Consider the following 23911-nt stretch of genomic DNA (forward strand, 5'->3'; position numbering starts at 1 on the left):
GAAACCCCAGCCCTGGTTTATCCGTGCAACATCACGGATTTCAAAACATTTTCTAACATTTAGGTTGTTTTGCCAAGTTCAGTAGTTGGCTCCTTTAGGATACAACGTGGTCCATCTTTGCAAACAAAAGATTACTCAGGCCCAAGCAGACGCTGTGAATACCCACGACAACAAAAGCAAGCTGGTGCGAGAGCTTCAAAGTACAGTGATACCACCCACCCACCTATCATTTTTTGCCCCCTTTCTGCTTTTTTATCCTCATGGCAAGAGTCTTTTTATTGGGGGAGGTGGGAAGGGTAACATAATAATAATAATAATATTTGGGGTTTTACGTGCCAAAACCACTTTCTGATTATGAGGCACGCCGTAGTGGAGGACTCCGGAAATTTTGACCACCTGGGGTTCTTTAACGTGCACCTAAATCTAAGCACACGGGTGTTTTCGCATTTCGCCCCCATCGAAATGCGGCCGCCGTGGCCGGGATTCGATCCCGCGAGGGAAGGGTAACATGGTAGCATAATTTAATAATATAGCCTAACATAGTTTTCTATTAGTGTTCCCCTTTAAGCAACTTCATCACTCTGGCAAGATGCACAAACAAAATCCTCGCAGCACTCACACAAGATGTCCAAGGCACGCTTGACCTCTTTGACCTTGGCCCAAGTCCAGTCCAACACGAAGGGCAACAGTGGTTCTCCGGATAGGTGCCCTGTGAATCGAGGAAAAAACTGAGTGGTCAGAAAATGCATTCTAAAAAAAAAAAAAGAAAGAAAGAAAAGAAAAAAGTTATTGGGCTTTAAGTGCCAAAACCACTTTCTGATTATGAGGCACACTGCAATGAGCGACTCTGGAAATTTTGACCACCTGGGGTTCTTTAATGTGCACCTAAATCTAAGTACAATGGTGTTTTTGCATTTTGCCCACATCGAAATGTGCAAACGGATTATCACTAGCTGTGATTTCATTCTATTCTATATGCCATAAAATTTATATATCCATAACTGGTTCATCTGTGCACAAAGGCAATGCAATACTTTATTCATCCCGGTGCTGCACTAGTTGTTCGTTATAAGCTGTACAGTAGAAACCACAATACATTTCTCAGAGGAGCAGGGAACATCTGAGCTGGGAAAATGTTCAAACATTAATAGATGCATGCAGCAGCCCTACATATCAGGTAGAAAGCTACTCTTGTACAGAACTTTAACTAGAATGAAAAGCCTGCAAACTTATGGAAGTATAGGGATGTGGAAATACCAAATCGATATTGAATTGAATCTTGAATCGCATGGAAAAAAAGGAGCTGAATGTGAAATTGAATATCAGAATATTTATAACAAAGATTATTTTTTAGAAGTTTCGGGCAAGAAAACAACGCTGCACATGCTTGGCAGTCCCCAAGATTTGCATAACAAGAATGTACCGACCTGTCATTAAGTTAAGTACGGTACATATAAATCAAGATGAACAGCATGGTGTACTCTTGCTAAAGGGAACTTCAACTTAGTATGTCAGTGCTGATTACCGCTCAGTTCAAGTATATGAAGGTCTGGAAAATATTTTTTATCAATAGAATGTCTGTTGAATAGAATCAAATGCTTTTCTGCTGAAGCTAAAGAATAAGGATTTACATTGTACTGAATACCAATGAAGTTCTCAGTTTAATGTGGACCTGCATTTAATGGCAATCTTTTATTGCACAGAAAGCTTTGTTTTATAGTTATCCTCCAAATAACATATTTACTAGCATAATGAACACACTTTACGTATAGAAAAATTTGTGCAAAACTGGGATGTGTATTCCTCATATGGAGCAAAATTTTGAGCCATCATTCCCAAGCGGCCGCCTCCAAAGAGTCAGATACACAAAGTACAATTTGTTGTCCGATACGGCATCTGAAACGCCAGAACGGCAGCCGAATCCGAGGAGTTTTGCAGCGCCGTAGCACCGTACTGGACGCCAAATTGTAACGTGTGTCTTCTTTTGTCACATGCCAGGAATCTGATCTGGCGCTATGGCACAGCAAAAAGACTTGGATCCGGCTGCCATTCTAGTGCATCGAACACTGTATCGGACTTCAAATTGCACTCTTACTTCACAGAAGCAAGACTGGAGTGGCAAGTTCGGCGGCGACAAGTTCGGCGTATGAAACGCCAGAATAGCAGCCATGTCTGAGGCATTTTGCAGTGCCGGTGCACCATATTGGACGCAAAATCCTACGGTGTGTCTCCTACTTTTGTTGTAGTATGCTGGGCATCCGATCTAGCGCTACGGCATGGCAAAAAAGTCTTGGATCAGACTGCCGTTCTGATGTGTCAGACAACATATCGGACTTCGAATTGTACTACTTCACAGCAGCAGGATTAGGGTGTGATCATCATGCGAGGAAAAGAGAAAACACACTTTCTGATCGTAAAAGTGGAGCGTGCTTTCATTATAAGAATAAATATGGTACAGAAGGGCTTTCCCATCACTCAACTCATACACTGCTTGTTGCAACAGATGAGTGGGTGCGGCAGCTGACAATTACGTTGCAGTTGAATTACAATATCATGTTATTGTAGCAGACGGCTGGACGACATCGGAAAGGACATGAATGTCAACGAAGATAAAGAGAGAGAACTTGTGAAGGGATGAAGAATTTTAACGGCAAGGAAGGTGTAGTTGCATTCTTACCTGGCATAGCTGCAGTGTTTACCATCACACCAATGCAAAGTGAATACCATTGTTCATTGTCATCATCAATGAGTCATTGAGAAAATGAAAGGCTTCCTCCACTGCTGGCAAAGCGAAGTTGTGGAAAATGCCAGAAATTGGCTCTTACCAGGATGTGTTTTATAAAACTTTTTTTCCCTTTGTTCGATTACGAATAAACGGAAGTTTCCCAGTCAGCTGCAGTTGCCGACTCATTTTTCAGACATTCGATGCCACCACTAGTCCCCATATATGTATGCAAATACCACAATTTCAGCCACCGTTCAATGTGCCATTTGATCTTTAGGACAACACTTGTACGATGGTGTGAAAACTCAGACACTGCTACAAGCAGAGAGAGCAGAACCCTTGAAACCAAAAGTATTTTAAAAGCACTTCTGGCTTAATACATAGCCTAGTCAATCAAGTGGTCGCCAGCCAAGCCAATGGGAGAATCCAAGCTAACTGGGAGCTGGCGAGTCTCATATTTGTCTCACGTATCCAATGTTTTTAGCTTAGCATAATAAACAGCAACAGCCTACAAGGTTTTGTCGCTCAGAATCAACACCACCCTTGCTGTCTGTGCTGACACAGGCCGCAATGAAGCGATGAAAAATGATGAAAAATGGGAACGCGTGATTACTCACGGAAAGCAGTAGACCTCCCAAAATTGCTAGGAGATGAAACTTCGGTGCAAGCTCTGACTGTGCTTTCCCTAGTCCGTAGGGATGACATGGCAATGGCCAAAATACACTGATGTGGTTGCATTTAAACTGCGCGTGCACAGCTCTGCATTCACAAGCTTTTCTGGACACTTGTGAAATCAAGAGACTCTTTTTTGCCGTGGTAAACCTGTTTGTTTTTGTAACTTCTGATTATTCAGTGTTTATGTCAATCTCCACCCAAGTCTGAATAAACCGTCGGCTACTGCATATAGTCTTATATTAACGTGCACATTTATTATATTTTTTTTTATGGGTACCCCATTTGCACCCTGATTTATAATTGAATAACTATGGTACTTCCTCTTAAGCAAAGAACATCTTTAACCATGGGAAAACTTCACACACACAAATGTACTAACTGGCCTGAATGCATTATGATTAATTATAAGCTCAAACATGTTGCGAACAATCAGCCAGCTTTCTGTTCCACAAACACACAATGCTGTTTATTCTTCCCAAAAGTTTTAGATCTGATAATGCGCATTTCAGTGAATAGGTGGATTAGCACATGCCCGAGCCAGTGAACTGTGCTAGTACTAGTAATATTAGTAAAGCATAGGTCGTAATATAATCCCAGGAAGTTTGCGAAGGGAAAACGGCTTACCACGGAGGCAGGCCATCAGGAATCCAATCATTCGATTTTCTAGTGCCACGTTCAGCAACGCTTTCTGAGCCCCCTGGGTCCAAGAAGAGAAAACAAAAATACAAGAGACTCAACACTCCTGTGCAACTAATTGCAACACTATGAATAGGACACATTTAAGGTTTCCTAGGCACATGAAAAGATATTAGCATAGAAGAAAGCCACTTTGGAAGAACAGCTTTTTTTTATGCTGTGCTTCCACACATTTCCATGACAATACCTCTCTACTCACCATGATACCTGTTATCGTCTTGTACCTTTGTCATACAGGAATTGTACAAGAACTGTTTTGTTACATTATGTTCGCAGTTCTTGCATGGCAATGTGATGAAAAGTAATGCTACCAGACGAAAAGGATCGGACAAACACAAGCTCACAGCTTTCTTGGCAATAACTAGGGGTGCGCAAATATAAATATGTGCAAATAAGAACCAGATACGAATACTTGGCTTCAATATTGATTTAATATAGAATAACATGCATATTGATTTACTAACAAGTTTAGTTATTTTAACTTGTCGGAACATAGCAATTACATTGCCAATGGTATAAAATTTTGACTAATCAGCTGTCGTACTAAAATATTGTGTGTTTAGCTCACTCTAACTCTGAAAATTTAATAACTCCCACTGGCTGTCTGTTTTTGCCAACCTGCGCCTTAATATACAGCATCAAATCCTTGTAAACTCCGAGACATTTCACTCTTTGCCAGTTGTCACTCATCACACTTGCTGTCTAGCAAGAAGCATTACCGTGATGCCTATACACACCGTGGCAACGCTCATCGCAGAATGCCTATCACTTGTGAAACCTGTACTACAAGTCCCAAATTTTGCTCGGGCACACATTGCGGTAGCTGATCCTCTATCCTCAAGTTCTATCCTCGAATGCTGTAACAGGCATACAATATACTGCACGGAGGCACAGCATTGGCGTTCAGCGGGGAGCTGGCATATTTCCGTAGTGAGGCCACGTTGATGGGCATCGCTGCTGAGGATTGGCCCATTGGACCAGTATTCCTGGAAAGAACATTCTTATTGGCGTTGGATTTTTTTGCATAGTTGTGCCCATCCCCTTTTGATGCGCTCTATGTGGCCCTCGCTGTCCTGTAAACCCGCGACCCTTGCTACAAAGAGGCTGGCTTTTCCACAAAGCTTCAATGTCAATTGGCTGGTCTGGTGCCAGATTCGGACCAGTACACTTGTTTGCCCCTATCTGGCACATCTATTTCACCCACGGAATAAGAAACATTTAGGAGTGGAAACTCCGCTGTTTGCGGTGAGCAGAAAAATTCACATGCCTGCGGAGCCGTTATTGTGCTGGCGGTGCCTGGCGGCCTGGAAAGAAATTACCGCCGTTGAGAGCGCGCCGAAGCCGCCCGCCCGGGCGCTGCATTTTTTTTTTTTTCGCTGCGGCTTCTACGACGCGCCACATGGCGCCGCCACTATATACGGTCCCGTCGACGCATACAACAATTGTGACCTTATCTGGTCGCCCGCGCTTGCTCGCGCTGACGGGAGTTTCACCTCCTAAATGTCTTACTCCGTGATTTCACCACAGTCTACACAATCGCCACATTAAACCACCTGGCAGGCTCCTCAGGCCGATCTCTTCATTTGCTCGTGGAGCTACCCAAGCCCTTTGTGGTAGACCCAAACCCTTCCCTTTTTTTGATGGAGGCCACTCTTCGGGCCACCAGTAGTGGATGTCTAGTTCTGGCTGGTGAACTAGGCCCGTCCGGAGATGTAGCCCAATAGACTCACGGATATTTAGGGGCCGAACCACCTCCAAGTAGACTAAATAAATTTTATCCATCAATCTACCCAGTGGCTGAGCGCACCTTACTGGCAAAATTTTGCCAGCAGCACGAAGTGATCAAATATTCATTATGAAATCAGCCACCATTCTCGGATTAGATAGAAATAAACACTAAGAACAGTGTTTGATCCTGTAAAGCGAGTAATATATTAGCTTTGTCTTGAATACTTAGTTCTTGCAATTGAATACGAATATTAATATATAGTACATTCAACGGTACAGTCCCTGTTCATTACAACAGATAGACATACAATTTACTTTCAGACCTAACAGACTATATTTTTCACTTAGGTTGGTCTGCCTATTTTATCAATGCAACCGATTCCTCTTTTAATGGACCCAGCTATAACAGACTATTGGCTATAACAGACAAGTTTTTGGGCAAATTCTGTTTGGACGGTGTAAATACGCCACATTTTGTGGCAGCAATGCGTGCGTGTGGCAGTATACTGCACCAAACTATTTCCGGCCGCTTGCAGAATTTTGCGATAAAGCCCTTTAAAGGCGTGAATGCACTAGCAGCAAGCTTCCCACAACGGTGTGCCGCGTGATGCCTAACAGGTAGAGATTTTTTATGTCGACACCGCAAGTAGACCACCGCCGCCCAGCGCTGAGGGTGCTGCAAGTCCTAGCCAGCTTCGAAGCGCAGCTTTAGCATACTGCACTTCAAAAACAACCACTGACAATTGTAAAATGTACTATCTTGCTTTATTTCTCATCCTACCAATTCACACTAAAAAGATGATATGCTGCTATTCGCAGTATCCAGACTGTGAAGTGCGTGATTCAGTCCAAATTGTTCGAGTCAGAAAAATGTGCCGGCTACTGTATTTACGATTTTCCAACCCTCTCTATGGAAACTGCTTCTGGAGATGACACTTTTAAAATTGCCGTACCTCTACAACGAACGCTTCGAACCCGGTCACGGTAATAAGAGGGCACAGGCAAAGTGCTAAAGCACAGCAGCACACGCCCCGCTCCAGTCTAACTGCAACGATGATATGGCCTTCAAGATGAGCGAGCGACTGCCTCGCAAGGATTTTGGAAATCGTGAAAAAGGCCACGAGTCATGTGTCTTGAAGGTGTGCGATGCCCACCATAAACAGCATCGCACAGAGTGTGCGCTGGTGCGATATCGGCTGCCACGACGGCGTCTCTCATTGTTATACAACTGTCCGGGTGGCACCATGTGCACGATGCCCGTTTCAACGATTTAGAATGACCAACTATGTCCTTTCACCTTGGGAACAACGGGAACTCAAGTGTTCCTGTCGATGTGGCCATGCGAGGCTAGAGTCTGCGAGAACGCTGCTCCACATGCCGACACCATGCAATGTTGCAAAGGATCAGCTGTTACTGTGCCGTTATCAGGCGGTCACGGTTCAGCGGCGCTTCATTTACGCATTGCCGATTGCTGATAATGGTTGGTGGCGACGTTTTACCTTTCGAACTTCGCATTTCTTTTTCGCCCAAAGCGACGTAAGAATTTTATGGCTCTTGTGTGGCTGACGCGCAGTTGCAATGAATGAGACCTTTGCAGAATGGCAGCGTGCCACAGTCGTTTCTGAAGTTTACAGTTCCGGCCAACTAGAACACTTCACTATCATGTGCAGAATACAGTCATGTTCCACTGGCACTAAAATATAGCACAAGCTCTCGAATAAAAAAATGGAGGCTGCGCTTGCAGTTTCGAAACAACAGGTGATCGGAACCGGGTGCTGTTTTGAAAGAGCCACACGACACTGCATTCCGTTCTTTAAATGGTTGTTTCCAAGGCAAGTTTCCAGCTGAGTGCGGGAACATACTGGGAACAAAAATTATACCGAAAATCTGGTTTTCTGAGCAAAGTGCTGCCGAAATGTAACTGCCGATGCTAGCTTCAGCACGGTTATATTTTTAGAGTTTTTAAGGGAGAGTCCATATATAACGAACTACTCATATAACAACCACTCTTCGCGGAACCATCAAGTTTGTTATGAACGGGTTTGACTGTATATGCGAAGTTTCGCCATTATACGACATACTGACACCCTTATTTCGGACACAATGGACTTCAGATACAATGGATATTTTTCATTGGACTATCACAGTCTTTTGTAATTAGTGTCGACTACTCGAAATTTTCTAATATACAGTTTTGAATATTCACATGCCCCTAGCAATAACTTATCAAGGAACATGTCCGCATAAGACTTCAGCTCCATGGTGTGCATGCCAACAGAAGATTTGTAAAGGCACAGTGCAACCAAAAAGAGTGCAGTGGGTAGGCGAGAAGCAAAATTAATTACTGCAATTTTAGAAATGGCTTCAGACTAAAAATTAAGACATGGACAACAGAATGAAAGACATGGACAGGCACATTTCTAACAACCATGTACCAACTAGTTCGACAGCGTATGTTACCAAACGTTACTGCAAGCCAACAGCTACAGGTCTGAACCATCTGTTCCTGATCCTGTGGTGGCTATGACCTAACCACCATAACACTTTTATAAAGGTTAACTCCAGATGCAAAGTGCAGATATAGCAACTGCCCTTTATTTGGTTCACGGCAAAATGTACGAATTCAAGGACACTTACTGCCGGACTCAGGTGTGATCCTCCAGAATGGCGGCCGTCACCAATGAGACCAACAACGGAGAGACGTACGTAGAGGTCGCTGGCGTTGCTGAGGCATGCCGGACCTTCCAGATTAATGTAGTGAAGCAGCTGGTAAGAGGCAGAAAGGAGGCAAAGCAGATATTGGTGGCACACTGATGAGCAATGGGATCAACCAATACAAGAACACAGGATCACAGGGAGAAAGTTAGAAAGCCATGCAATCAGAGCAATCGCACAGGATCGGAAGTTTGGCTTGCTGGCTGCGGGCCAGCCAAGATAAGCCGTTACACATACTACACAGGCACGTCTAGAATGTGACATTTCAAGTTGCCGAGTACTACTAGACATTTCTGCTACCAGGATACAAATGTACTCTAAGCTGCAGAGCGACCAAGTATAAACTTCGCTGCGAGTGATATTGTTTTGAATCTTGCGTTCATGGTTTCATTATAGCAGTAGAACACTCGCTGAAATCTAGGCTGACCAACAAAATTTTTGATGCACAGTTAAACCTCGATATAACAAAGTAGGTAAAATCGGCATCTTGCTTCGTTGTATCGAAATTTCATTGTATCGCAATTCAACCTTGTATGCAAGTAAGTACAGTTGCTGATCGATGTTTCTTACATGGAAAGGGGCGGCAGAATTTTGCAAATTATCGGGCAATTGAAAAAGGCAAATTTGAATGAGAAAACAATTCATTTCAATGAATTTGGGAGTCTATGATGAACGATACAGTTTCATGCCACGTCGATGATATCTTCACATAGGCAGCACAAATTAAGCGAAGCCAGCCCTGCTTCCGCATACACTCTGCCCTCACAGCTGATAGCGTCACCCGCACTGGAACGCCGCTATCATGGAAAGCGCAGGCCGTGGGGAGCGAATGCTTCACCTGCCTCTCACTCCAACAGGTCACCGAAACTCGAGGTTCCTCAACTTTCAATACTAAACACATGGGAAGACAGCTTACATGCCACACCGTCTCGGCACGCCCACTCTTTGCACACGCGACAGATTACCGATAAAGCAGGGTGCATGGCTGCGTACACGCTCAGTTGCATGCCAGAAATCGCAATGCACATCAACTTAGCCCCCCCCCCCCCCCCGCCCCTCGCGCGCAACTGATTGCATTACTGCAAGCGAGCTCTCATCCCCCTCTCTCCCATTGCTTACGTGTGGAGGCAGCACTCGTGCGTGAAGCCACTATTTTTGTCACCGTTGCACACAGTGTGCGATACCATCTTATCACACTTGGACTTTACATGGAACATGGCCGATATAGCATAAAACTATTCCAATTTGTTTTTATTCCAAATCGGCCACTAGCTCTCCATGATAGGTCAAAATAGTTGGAGTTTAGCCCGTGTGGGCGAGCGCCACGCCCAAATGGGCTGAGCCCGAGCCATTTTGACCTATCAGGAAGGGCTAATCGACAATTTGGAATAAAAATTGGCTGGGGTTCAACGTGGCTTGAACCTAGTTATATGAGCGAAAGATCTGTGAAGCATGTTTAGACTTGGTTCTTCAGTGCTTCTTTCCGGTGAGCTATATCGTCAGGGTGCTCAGACTCGACCTGGTGCCTGCAGTGAAGAGTTGACATGCTTGCTTCATCCACGGCGAGAGTGAGCGACCAAGCACTGCAGAAACAGCTTTTAAACCCTCGCCTAGTCATGTGGTACACAGCGGCGACACCTCCTCGCAGCGGATCACATGACGTGACATCACACCTTCCCACTTGTGCGACGGCGGCTGAAGGTCAAACAAATGCAGAGATTGACCTTGGAAGTTGTACCTCGAGGAGTAGAGCTTTCGCTCTAAAAGCAGATTAAAATACTAGTTTTATGTTATACCGGCACATGATGCAGCTTCACTTTGGCGGTTGTGCCGTGTGCGATTTGAGAGGTGCGTTTGCAAGCAGCCGCTTGTAATTTAATCATTTGACCATCTGCGTCCACGGAAGTTTCCATTTATTGGCTGCAGACACCAAATTTCGCTATATACTGAAATTGCAGACAGACTCACTTCATTATGTTGAGGTTCTAATTACATGGTGTTCTATTGACAAGAGGTTCTGAAAAGTTAAATACTTTGTTATATTGAGAATTTTGTTATATTGAGGTTTAACTGTACTTCATTTATATTGACGTCAGTGTATCGAGAACTGCAACATACTAATCCAGCTTAACCATTCCTTTTATAGTGCCCCTTTAGGTCTCCCAAGCTGACTGACATGGTGCCAGCAATGACATTAAACCAGAGAAACAATAAATCGGTTAAGACTGATGAACAATACCTTCAAGACTATTTTTATTCATTTTGTGGTCAGGTTGATTACTAAATGAGAAGATGAAAGCAAAACTTAAGTCGTTTTAACATTCGCTTCGGAACCCCATCACCGTTATTTCAGCGTGAGAGCACAGATTTCAATCTCTTTTCAATCGTGTATCGGCCATTATGGCAAAGCAAACGTTCTGGAAACTCATAGAGTACAGTCTAGAGTTTTTAGAATATGATGCAGTCCATTTTCACTTATAGAAAATAACTTATGCCTGAGCAGACACCATCAAAATCGACGATGTAACAATGACGTGGTGTAGGAACTTCAAAGCAAGCGGCCCCCAGTTTCTAATGCATTTAGCATTCTTAAGATATTTAATGCACTCTCTGGTATCCATCCAAATCTGGATCTGACCGTTTTCCTTTCATGCCAACTTAGGTCCCCGGACATGTGCCATTGGGTATATGCCGATCTTCAATGAACCTATTTGATGGACACTTAGGTAAGGCAAGGGAGAGGAGGCCAGCTGCATACATACCTCATACATGACACGTTTCAGCACTGGCAATAATATGGTTTGTCACTACATTGATTGCTTCGCTAATCACATTAACGCTGAGAAACATCCGGTGATGGTGCTTGCTGGAATTTTCATAATTTTTTGGGTTTACCAAGCTTCTGCGGGTAATATTTATTTTTTCCTTTTTTACATTATAGAAAAATCATTTTACTAACACAGCTGAGCTTATTTCTTCCATTAGTGCCTCTTTAAAGTTGTTACTTGGTTTGGTCAGGAAGCTTGGTAGAATAACTAGGCCTAAAAAGCTTTGCTGCAATAACAGTACAAGACCACTGCTTGGCTGGCTGATGACTCACCTGTCGCTGCAAGCCCAAGAATGATGCTTCAACTACGCCTTCTGCTGTCAAGCAGATACATGCTGGAAAAAAAAGGCAAGTCATAAAATAACCTTTCGGAATGGTGACAGGCGCCAAATATTAATGCTGTTTTCAGCGAGGAAATGCGCACATCTCTTGATAAGACTCGTTTGGCCATCTCTTACTAGCCTGTGCCCTGAGCTTGTGGTCTCCATCGATGCCACATGGTGCTTACAATTAAAACAGAGTACTATGTGGTGCCACAATTTGGAAGTGCATTGGATAGCTTCACAAGCATTCATGAAGGTTTCCAGCTTAAGTTACAAAGGCTAGCGTCTAAAAAAAAAAAAAGGAGCAAGGCAAAATGAGAACTGGCCTGCTATAACAGCATAGGAGTTTCCTGAATTTGAAAAACTCCATTGTTCTGATTTACAGAATAGACAACCGTTCAGAATGTCAATCAAGATAGCCCCACCGATGTAAAGACCTCGTCTCGTACTGACTGAAATAAGCCCCGTTTTCTGTATTAGACGAGGATTTATATGTTTAATTCCTTGCAAAAAGTCGTGAAAAAATGACATTTTGCATCCTCACGTGGCAAAAACATAACAAAAAATAGGATGCCCTATCACATGGTCTCCTAGTGCATGCAGCTCTTTGACCTTCTTTAAATATGGAGCAGGGTGTGAACCGGGCTAGTTGGTATTCCATGCTGTCCTTGTCGCCCTTTCGTGCCCCGTGTCCACTCTTGTGCTAGTCACTTCAGCTTTAAATATGGAACTGAAGTACATTTCTTTCTATTATAGTTTTCTTCTGTAACTTAGAACGCGCAACTAAATTGCTTGCTACGGGCAGAAAAGTGGCTCGCTCCATGGCCTCTGAAAGGGGGCAGTAGTGTGTCCCTTGATAATTTGAAAGTAGCGACACTCTTTGAACTCTGCCGCCACCGCGCGACCTCCTCGCCTTCTCCTCGCCCCTTGCGCGTTCCCCCGCAGCAACCAGTTTTGCGCCCGTTTTCCTGCACGACGATTGGTCTCCCTGCCGTTGCCCTTGGAAACGCGCGGATCTTGAGTTTTGCTCGTGTTTTTCTTTTTCGTTCGCGCCATTTTCCTCCTGAGCACGGCTGGCTCGGCGCTTTAGCTCGGCGTAGCAAACGTTGTACGCTGTGTTTCTGGTCTATGTGCTAGCACTATGCCGGGCTGTTGCGCATATAACTGCAGCAAGAAGCCTGCAGATGGTTATGCCGTTTTTATGATACCACAACGAAAGCGTGACGGCTTGCGTAGGAAGCAGTGGCTGCATGACATTGGCCGAAAGAACTTTGTTCCGACAAAGAACAGCATTGTTTGCGAGCTGAGGAATCTTTCTTATAGCTCGTAGCAAAGCATCCCGTAATGCTGCATCTTTTTTTTTCATTCTTCCGGCCTGCTCACTAGCGTTTTTGTTGCGGTTGTCCTCAGTATGCTTAATGTTCTGGGGCGGCTCCATCACTTCGCCCGTCGCTAACTGTTGTTATTCAGTCGGAAGTGCAGTATTATCGATTCTGCTTTGCGCCCTGAAAAAATTAGTGGCAATTATACCCGTAGTATTGCAGGTGATGAGTGTTAACTAGTCAAAATTGAGCTTTTTTTTTTGGTTTTAAGGTGAAAGCCTTTAGATCTTTACGTTTCAAGGTCGCGTTGTAAACTGGAAGTACCACTTGACCCAAGGAAGGCCAGAGGGGACCCAAAGCATGTCCACCCCTCTATAAGAGAATGATTACCCAAGTTAATTAATGAATCATTAGTGGTTGACATAAGGTGGATTAGGGAGGATTAAGGTTGATTGGAGCGTATTAAAGAAAATTAAGGTGGATTAGAGTGCATTACAAAGGATTAAGATGCATAAATAAAGATTAAGGTGCATGGAGGAGGATTAAGGCAGATTATGGTGGGTTAAGGTGAAGTGTTGATGAAAGGGTATTAAGACCGATTAGGGTGGATTAGGGTGCATGAACAAGGATTATGGAGGATTAAGGTGGATTAAGGTCAATTAGGGTTGATAAAGGAGGATTAAGACCGATTTGGATGGACTAGGGTAGATTAAGGTGGATTAGGGACCATGGAGCTGGATTAGGTTTGATAGAGGTGGATTAGGGTGTATTAAGGTAGATTGGGACCATTGAGCAGGATTAAGCGGGATTAAAGTGCGTGAATAAGGATTAAGGTGGATGAAGGAGGGTTAAGACGGATTATGATGGATTAGGGTTGATAAAGGAGGATTAAGACCGCATAGGGTAGGCTAAGGTGCATTAGGGGCGATGTAGGTTGATTAGGTTGTATTAAGGTGGATTGGGAGCATTAAGGTGGATTAGGGTGGACTAAGGTGAATTGGGGTTCATTGATTAATAAGACCGATTAGTCTACCATAATCCTCCTAATACACATTCATTGACCTCAATCCCCCTTCATTCCCTTTAATCCACCATAATCCACGAAAGTCATCCTTAATGCACCCTAATCCACCTTCGTCGACCTTAATCTACTCTAACCCTCTTTAATGCACTTTAATCCTCCTTAATCAACCGTAATGCTTCCTCATTAACTTTAATCCACCCTAGCCCACCATAATCCTCTTTAATGCACCTTAATCCCTCTTAATCTACCCTTATCCTTCTTCATGCACTTTAATCCACCATACTCCACTATAATCGTCCTCAATGCACCTTCAATCACCCTAATTAACCTCATCGACCTTAATCCAACCTATTCCTCCTTTATGCACCTTAATCCATCTTCATTCACCCTAATGCACCTTCATTGACTTTAATCCACCTTAATCCTCCTTAATATACCCGAATTCATCTTAATCCAATTGCTAATCAATCATTACTTTGCTAATCATTAGTCATCTCTTATACGTGGCTGCACATGCTTTGGTTCGCTTCCTGCCTTCTTTCGGTCACATGATATTTTCTGTAGCTCACAACGGGACCTTGAAACAGAGGTCTAAGGCTTTCGCTTAATAAGCCACACACAAAGGGATATGTCACAAGCAATACTAGATCATACACACGAAGTACAGCATCTGATCATGTGGCAGAAAAATTGTCTGAAGAATAGAACTCGCCTCAAAGCTCCCTTTGAATCAGTATACCCCGTTGATACGGCCTCCTCATAAACGTTGCCTCCAGCATTATCGATGCTGTTATCAGCATTTTTCAAAATTTTCAACCCCACTGGGGCGCGCAACTGGCCCAAAATAACACGCCTCCATAGAATCCTACAGCCCGTCCGCGGGAGCCCAGGAGGAATAGCGCGCCATGCGCAGCTGGCGGGCGAGGACAATTGAGGAGGAATAACTGCGAGTCGGCCTAGTTGGAACATATTCATATTTATACTTTTTGTGCGCAAACAAACAGGGACGAAGAATAGGGGCAACACAAGGACGAGCGCTCGTCCTTGTGTTGCCCCTATTCTTCGTCCCTGTTTGTTTGCGCACAAAAAGTATAAAAATGAGGAGGAAAGCGCCGTGAGGAGGAGAGTGTCGCTACTTTCAAATTATCAAGGGGCTTTACTGTAGCCTGTTCACAGAGGACATAGTGGTGCTGTGAGAACTTGCACCCATGGCCAAAAGAGGGCACCACGTTGTCACTATCTAGCACTAGGACTGGCAGGAGCCCTAGACACAGCAACTTATTACAGCAGCAATTTACTTTCGGACGGGGAAAAAAAGTAAAATGCGGATGGTCAATGAAAGTTGCATTCACTCCCGCGAAAGTCATCCACGGTCTGCTCTCCCACTTGGCAAGGTGGGCTATGTGTCGCTCTGACTTTTCATTGTCGTTGGAGTTCGGGCTCCAATATTTTTAAAGAGATTTAGAGCCAGAGAAGGAAGCCGAACAGTGCATTTTTACAAAGTACTTGACAACAAATATTTTTAAACTGATGTCATCCTCAGGATTGGCTTCAAGTGGACATGCCTTGCCATGGCAAAAAAACTCAATTTTCAGAAAATTGCTTATCTGGCCAGTACATGTTATGAACTACTTTTTCTGTAATTATCAACACATAATTAATCACTAAGCTACTCAAATCAAATATACAATAAGCAGTGGCAGTGGCAAGCAAGTGCTGGATCAATCAGAACTTAGAGCAAACACCATCTGATAGGCTCCATCTTGGTTTTGTTTTGTTTGCGAATTCCTGCACTATTTTTTTTTTACCGCCCTACGAGGCAGTGATGATGACGTGGTCGAAGTATGATTCACTTGTAATTGGGGAGCTTGTGGAGGCTTCGGAGTTTCCTGCATCTCGAATGCAAAGCTACGATTAGACAAAGTGCGTGCTCTTTGAAAAAGCGGGCGAATGTGTGGCTGCTATTACCCAGCAGCTGTGCACAATGACATGGTAGTCTGCACGGACAGCCATGTCATCTGCCATGGCTGTTTGCTTGCTTCATTGCTGCCTGCCTGTGTGCTCTGTTGCACTTTACACTGGCTTTTCGATCACACATTACAATGACTTTTCTATCTCTCGCCACCTTCTAGAGTTTTCACCATCTCTGTGGTCTCTCACCATGCCTTCTACTTGAATAGTTTCATGTAACCTTCCCGATCTTTGCGTGGTAAGACATGATGCATGGAACAAAGCTACACATGTTCAGTCGGTGGTTCGGTGCACAGAAGCATTATATGAAGTTTGTCCGCATGACGAAGCTGATGCAGGCGAAGCAAGCCACCAACAATGATTATGCCAACCCTTCTGGTGATGTAGCTTCTGTTCCGTCTGTACCAGATAACAATTGCGTTGATGCTGCCAGCGACATCTCTACTGCACCATAGGTACAAGGACGATTATAGTTGCATGTGTGCCTGCTGTGCTGGGTGCATCAACCTCGACAATCGCTGCTCGCGCACATGCTAGGCCAGAAAGGAGTTGGGAGAAGCAGCAGATGAAAAAAATGCGCACGACGACACCTCTCGCTATTCTGCGGTTATTTTAGGCTTGGAAAGGTGCACGCAACTTTCACGGGCCGTTTCCTCAAGATGAACTTTTTGCCTGGTCTTACCATTTATCATCATCATCATTTATTTACCTTTAAGGGCCCTTGGCTTAGGGCATTACATAAGGGGGGGGGGGGGGAGCAGTCGTTACATATACAATGGTCGGTAACAACAAAAAAGCAATACAAAGTGCAGGGTTCATGTTCAATATTAACATCAGAAGCATCAACACTAAGATAGACACAGCGGCTCAAGAACAACTTGGAAACAAAACACGCATACACATTTAAAAACACGGCAAAATAACTCGGCCCTTGAAATGTGCTGTTAATAAGTGCCTGAATTTATTAGGTTCTATTTCAGTAACTATGGAATCGGGTAAGTCATTGCACAATGTAATGGAGCTAGGCAAAAAAGATTAATTAAATGAGTTTGTGGAGCCATGTATGCGCTGCAAACTTAAAGAGTTGAAAAGTACAGCAATATCTCGGGAACTGCTTGTCTGATCTATATCTAGTTTTTTTTTTTTTAAATTCCACACCTGAATCAGTTTTCTAGGGCAGGACAAGCCCGTTTCTAGGGCAGTTTTCTAGGGCAGAACAGCTTGTGCACGTGCTCATTCTGCAGCTGTGGTTTGCCAACTAATGGTCAGATCAATACGCGGCAAATGGCTGTTTGTCCTCTAAACCTGCCGCTATGTGCGTTCACTAGCTACGACGCGCTCCCTCTGCCAGTTGGCACGCTATTTCAAAAGTTTGGTTTCTTTTTGAGCACACCTCATATGTTGCAAATTCACCAGGCCTTGCCTATAAAGGGCCCATGAGAAATATTTTGATATATTCCTTGTAGCTTGAGAACCAGCATGCGCAAATTCATGAAAGTTGTCAGTTTTTTAGGATATTTATGCTATGAAAATACCAAGAATGTTTCATTCAGATATCTAAAGAAACAAGAAGTTGTGGTGTTTGAGGGTATCCTCTTCCTTAAAATTTAATTAGCCACATTGCTAATTACTATTTATGCATTTCGATTTCATATGCAAGTAATGTCTGCCTTTTCGAGTGATCCAGCTCAAGGACAAGAATTGTGCTTTTTTTTTGCAGGCGATATAAAAAATTTTGTCAGACTTCACAAAATCAGTTGGTACATGCCCTATTTTCCTATAAACCCTCAGCACTTACATCAGCCTTTTTAAATTTTTTTTTCAACCATTGTTTGTGCTGTTACCATCTCTAAGGATGAATTTTAACCAACTAGCCGAATTTGCTGGCCCGAGATCAAATGAGACAAAGCAGCAGCAGCTGCCTGGAACCACACACTGCACTGACAACAACGGCTCATAGTCTGGCATGCGCCACAACTCACAGAATGCCAGCGACGACGGAAAGTGAGTCTGCTCAACCATAGGGTTTGGAGAGTAGAACCTCTTCACCGTAGACGGCAGCACCCGCACATCCTTTAAAAGAAAAAGAAAACAGCGCATTCAATTACACACATTTTAGAACATGAATTCACTGCTGAACCGTTATCAGTAGGACCGACAACTTCAGTTTCAGATAGAACTGAGTAAGGAGTGTAAACCACATGTGATGCTTCATAACCACTGCTTCCAGTGCCCACTGTCTTGCATAGATAAAGAATTGTAGGCCAATACCCATGGGTCTTTTAAAGTTGGTGCTCTACCAATGCTCTAAATTCGATTGAGTAGAACCAACTCAAGCTTTTTTGGTGCATTTGAGCTCACATGCACCATGTATCCCTTCCGTCTGAGGACAAGACGTGACATCGCAGTGTGTGAAGCATATGGCCGTCGAGATTATGGGGCACTGTGCTGTTGCTACAGAGACGTTCGGCAATCATGAAAGCCATGAAAAAACTTGATGCACTAACAGAATTTTATCCCAGTGCATTGCCTCCGAGATTCCAGCCACCTGAATCGTCTGGAGAGAGCACAGCCAGAGAACGGCCTCTCTCCTCACCGTGGCACTCAAAGCCAAAGGACATCGTGTTGTTGCTGGCAGCGTGAATAGGCTGAGAAGAGCGGCGCGCTCTCTGAAAACGTCACACATCACGCTATCACGTCGAAAAACAATCACATTGTGTTGAACAGCATTGGATGTTTCGGCCATGGCTTGGCCTTATTTCAAGAACTGCTCTGCAAGTGCCCTTGTTAAATTTATGCAATTGTCTTTTTTACCTGCACAGAGCTTTCACATACAATTTTCAAGCTGCCTCAGTGCAGCATAGAAAACCAGATATTCCAATCTAGTTAGCCTCCCTGCCTTTCCATTCATTCCTCTGTTGGAATCAGCACCTTCACTGACAGTGGTGAATCCCTCAATGAAAAATAAAAATAACAAACAAACAGTGAAATGAACAGCAGTAAGCATGGTAGCAAACGTTGAAGCACCTAGGTTTAGTGTTGCAGAGCACACAACAGCCCAATAAGACCACATGACCATGCACCAAACACCATGTGATCAAACACAAATGGCTACAGTGACCGCAGTGGTGGTTATGGCTGCTAGCATATAGGCATGCGAGGGCACTGGGTTGTGGCTGAGAGATAAAATAGCTGCAGTGGTGGCTTCGAAAAATGACGTTTCAGACCTGCAGTCAGGTGAAAAGCCTGAAAACTCAGATCGCGAAGGGTTTCAGTGTCAAAATTTCAGATGCCCTTGTACATTGACTTTATGGGACGCTGCTGCAATGTGATATGCATGGGAATGCCGGTATATTGTGATTTCAGATTGGCATCGTTCTTGGAGAGCCAGGACACCTTCAAGATACGCCTGGCAAGCACCATTCCGTCTGTCACGATTCATTTTCTACTAAAACAGCACGTAAAAAGCTGTTTTAGCTTTATTATTACACAAAAACATGTTTTGTTTAATTATGAGAACTTGTTATTGCATGCACAATTATAAGAAACGTAAAAAGTATCAGCAGGCTGCTAAAGTTGGAGGACAGATGACAAGATTCACACTCGCTTTGGAACAGTTTGTCGTCTGTTCTTGCTTTTCTTCGCTTGGTTATGCATTGTAGGCGAGCAAACTTCACTGGAAGATATAATATTCGTGAATGAAAACATTTTATTAAGATTTTACTTTAAGAACGTGTTATTTGTTCTTACACAAGCACAAGCCTCACAGACACATATACAGTCATTCCCATGACAGCACAGCACCCTTTAGGAAACTCCCATAGACGGTGGTGCCAGATATCCCTCTAGGTGTTACAGTGGGAAACTATGTATGGGGCGGTACCGTGAAGGTGAAAGAATTATCAGGCTTGTCCAAAAAATTGGTCTGACTGTGCGTGTGCGTGCGTTCATACCCGAGAGCGTGCCCGTAACCCCGTGCCCGTAAAAAGTGCCGCGCGACTAGCGCGGCACTTTTTTGTGTTTTGTGGGCTTTAATAAATTCTGTGGTTTTGCGTGAAAAAACTACGATTTGATTATCAGGCACACCGTAGTGAGGGACTCTGGACTAATGTTGACCACCTGGGGTTCTCTAACGTGCACCCAATGCACGGTAAATGCGCCTTTTTGCATTTCAGTCCAATCGAAATGCCACCACCACGACCAGGATTCAATCTCGTGCCTTCGGGCTTAGTAATGCAATGCCATAGCCACTGCGCCGCTATGCTACTACAGCGAGTTTTTGCATGCTTTCTTTTTTTCAGAATTATGAGTGTACAGCATGAAAGTTAAAGGAGACAAGGACAAATGCTCTTTCGATCTTGGAAGAAACTTACGTCATCATCATCATCACCATAATCAGCCTATTTTAAGTCCTCTGCAGCGCGAAGGCGATATGCAATTACCCCTGTCCTGTGCCAACCGATACCAACTGGTGCCTGTGAACTTCCTCATTTCATCATCCCACCTAGTCTTCTGCCATCCTTGACTGCGCTTCCCTTCTCTTGGCACCTATTCTGCAACCCTAATGGTCCGCCGATTTATCTAACCTACGCATTACATGGCCTGTCCAGCTGGATCGGAAATTTTTTTTAGGATGGTCTATAATTTTCTCCGTGACACTTTTGCTCAGAACATACTATTTATTGAAGTATAAAAATAGTCACAGTTGCGCCCAAAAGGCAAAGCACCGATCGTGATAGCAAATTAGTGCACAGCTATACTAAGTAAGGGTGGTAGCTTTAGTGGCCGTATACAGTTGTAAACATAGGCATACTAAGTAAATTAACAAGCATGGTGTCACACGCGCACAAGCAAACATGAACACATCTCAGCCAATGACTGCAGAAACAAGCTGTCAAACCACAGGAGTGAGTAAGCGTGGAAGCAGCAGCGAGCCAATCGGCCTTCACACATCTCTTGCTTCAACGCGAATGAAACAATAAAAGCATGGCGCATACAAAGCTACCGGCACTACGCAAACTCTGAAAACATTGCAGATCACTTTGAAAATGAGGCCGTGCAATCACGCACTTTGGTCACGTCGCAAATCACTTTCAAGATGGGACGCAGCCGCGCTGCACGCAGCAGCCTCCGGAGTTAACCTAACATGGTTCTACTAGCCTAGTGAAAAGAAAAAAATAACTAAGAGAAGGCCAGCATAACACAGGCAACTGGCAGCTCATGACTCACCAGGACGGCGTGGTTGCCACACTTTGCGACTAGTTCTGCAAGCGAGAAGAGGCCAATGAAGGAGCACAGCTGAAAGGCATTGGCCCTGCAAAACAAAGGACACAGCCATGCTGCTTCAACAGGAGGCTCTTGAATGTTTTCTAGCCACAGACAGCGTTTGTTTGCATCTCCTTGAGTCTTTTGTCTTAGCGTTGCTAATTGTTACAATGCAAAAACAACTGGCACAAACCTACACCTTACTGAGCACAGGCACAGCCCTGAAAGGCTATGTAGAAACACAGTCGACTTGTTAATTCAACCCTCGCAGTACCACAAGATTTGGTTTAATTACCCGAAAGGCTGAATTAACAAACAGCAGCAAAATGCCACGCGACGTCACGCTGAACGGATGAAACTGGAACGAACGATTCACGGGCTGAAAGCATCCTTTGTCAAAGAATTCAAATCAAATCAATCAAGTATACCTTGGTCAAATAAAGTTGCCCCTCTCTCTCTCTCACGACAGAAAACATTGACCACTAAAATATTGTGGGAATCCTCATGTCCACTGACCATCGCATGCTTAAGACACTTAAAGGGACACTAAAGCAAAACAATAAATCAGTTTAGACTAATGAAGCATTGTTTGAGAACCCTGCAGGCAGTGATTTCAAAAAGATAGTTTGATTATTAGATGAGAAAATGAAGGTCCAAGTATCAATGTTTGAATTTCGCACCGAAACCCCAGCGCTGGTACATCAGCGTGACGTCAGGGATTCCAAAGTATGTTTTCGCATTTGGGATGCGTTGGCTGAATAAAGGTTCTTGAAGCCTGTCACGCTTAATATTTGGTTCCTTTAGAACGCAATGTAGTCAATCTATACCGCTATATATAATTAGTAGGCCCTAGAAGATGCCATCAAAATCCAAGACGTCACAGCCCCCAGGTGCGGGAACTTAAGTAGGTGTCGCCACCCATATTTCATTTTTGCGCTTTTTCTGGCTTACCAAACATCTTATCGTTATATGAGTGGTGTTTTTGGTGTTTTAGAACGGTAATTTACTGATGCAGGAGAAATCATTTTTCACTTTAGTGTCCCTTTAAATGTAAGGCAAAAGGAAGTCAATGCATTTAACACAAAGTAAGTCTCATTCCATAAATCTAGCCAACCTATGACTGCGAGCATTTATACTCAATACACACATTGTCAGAAGTCATGCTGAGCAAATTTACATTTCATTTGGAGCTGCGCAGCTTTTTCGCAGGGAAGATCCAACATCTAACAGTTGCTGCAGATTCACACAGAAATTATAACCGAAGGAAATTGAATACACACTCATTCTGAAACATGTAAAGCCGTCACAATATATGGCAGACAAAGTGGCTTGTTTCGAGTGATGTAGGGTCGACTACCTCATCAGAGTGCGACAGAACTGAACATGCACCCATAAGTAGAAGGGTCTACAAAACCGAAAGACCAAAGACTGAGATGAAGATGCACCTCAGCCCACAATCCGCTAACCTAGATTCTATTCCCACCTAATCCCAACAGAGGCTGAGAGCCATCCCCTTCCTCAAAATAAAGGTTTTGAGGTTTTGTTCATTCATTCTTTCCACAAGTGGCCACATTAGCTTGCCAACAAGTTGCTGCAAGCACATACACTTGCATGTGATCTGTCTGCATTTCAGCCACTGTCCATGCTGTCGCTACAGATATACGAAAGAATGGTCAATTCATGCGCTGAATCCATGTCGTGGCAATCTCAATAAGGTTGACAGCACTTTGAAAGCCAAATCATTATGGCCTTCTTTACAGCAGTTGTGGCCCTAGTTTTGGCGCTAGTCAGTTGACACCAAGGGTGGAGTTCGTGCAATTCAAAACTGCTTGACAATTGTAAGTGATAAAAATTTATAACGGCAGACTAAGTCATCGGAGCCCGTGCCCCTATTTTACTCAAAGGAACGAACACTTGACGGGTGGAATACACATCAGAAACTGCAAATGTAGCCTTTACAGCTGTATTTACAAATTAGCTGCTTTACTTGACTTGCTCCATGGTTTGGGCACAGTCAGCAAATACTGCATGGACTAAGCATGGCTACTTTCGGTTTCAAGGAGGTGCCAGCAATGTATCAAAAATCATAGCTCACTCCACTCATCTTTGCAGCAGGATTAGTACATGGTCATGCAGGCAGAGTTCGAATTATTGAGCTAAAGAGATTGAAATTTTGGTTGTGCTTATACAAACATGCTTATGGACTGCATGGCAGTGATGTGAAGATGTATGAATAATCTGTCAGCAACTAATCATAACTCACTATTAATTGTTGAATATTTATGTACATGTGCTACACTACAAGATAACAACAACAGAGGGCTTTTAATTTATTTTGACCAACTGGTACCTAATTGTCAAAGAAAATTGCCCGAATGCGGTTAACTCGGGGAGTTGTGCCATGTTGATGAAGAGAAACAGCATGAGAAGAGCGTAACGACAGACAATGCAGAAGTTTTTACCTGAAGGCCCGCGGCATCTGTGCCCGGTACCACTGGTTGATGTCAAATATTGACAGGTAAGTGCCCAGCACACGGTTACCCCGTACCAGTTGCCAGGAGACGAGCAGCAGGTCTTCCACGCGCTCTGCAGAAAGGCACATCACGTGCATGCAACCCCAAGTTCACAGCACTTTCTCAG

At 43.8% G+C, this 23911-nt stretch overlaps 1 protein-coding gene across 3 annotated transcripts in view; it reads right to left on the minus strand.

Annotated features, from left to right (window-relative positions):
• The window catches only part of LOC142579854 (uncharacterized), a 181408-nt gene that overhangs the window by 95482 nt on the left and 62015 nt on the right, over positions 1-23911 (minus strand). For all 3 annotated transcript variants that reach the window (XM_075690471.1, XM_075690472.1, XM_075690473.1), the window contains exons 10-16: positions 23734-23857; positions 21236-21320; positions 17989-18079; positions 11640-11701; positions 8462-8590; positions 4025-4097; positions 620-709 (exon numbers count right to left, since the gene is read on the minus strand). In XM_075690471.1, coding sequence (XP_075546586.1) covers positions 620-709; positions 4025-4097; positions 8462-8590; positions 11640-11701; positions 17989-18079; positions 21236-21320; positions 23734-23857 — 654 coding nt within the window. The remainder of the gene's footprint in view (positions 1-619; positions 710-4024; positions 4098-8461; positions 8591-11639; positions 11702-17988; positions 18080-21235; positions 21321-23733; positions 23858-23911) is intronic.

Source organism: Dermacentor variabilis, chromosome 4 (genome assembly GCF_050947875.1).
Source record: "Dermacentor variabilis isolate Ectoservices chromosome 4, ASM5094787v1, whole genome shotgun sequence".
NCBI lineage: Eukaryota > Metazoa > Arthropoda > Arachnida > Ixodida > Ixodidae > Dermacentor > Dermacentor variabilis.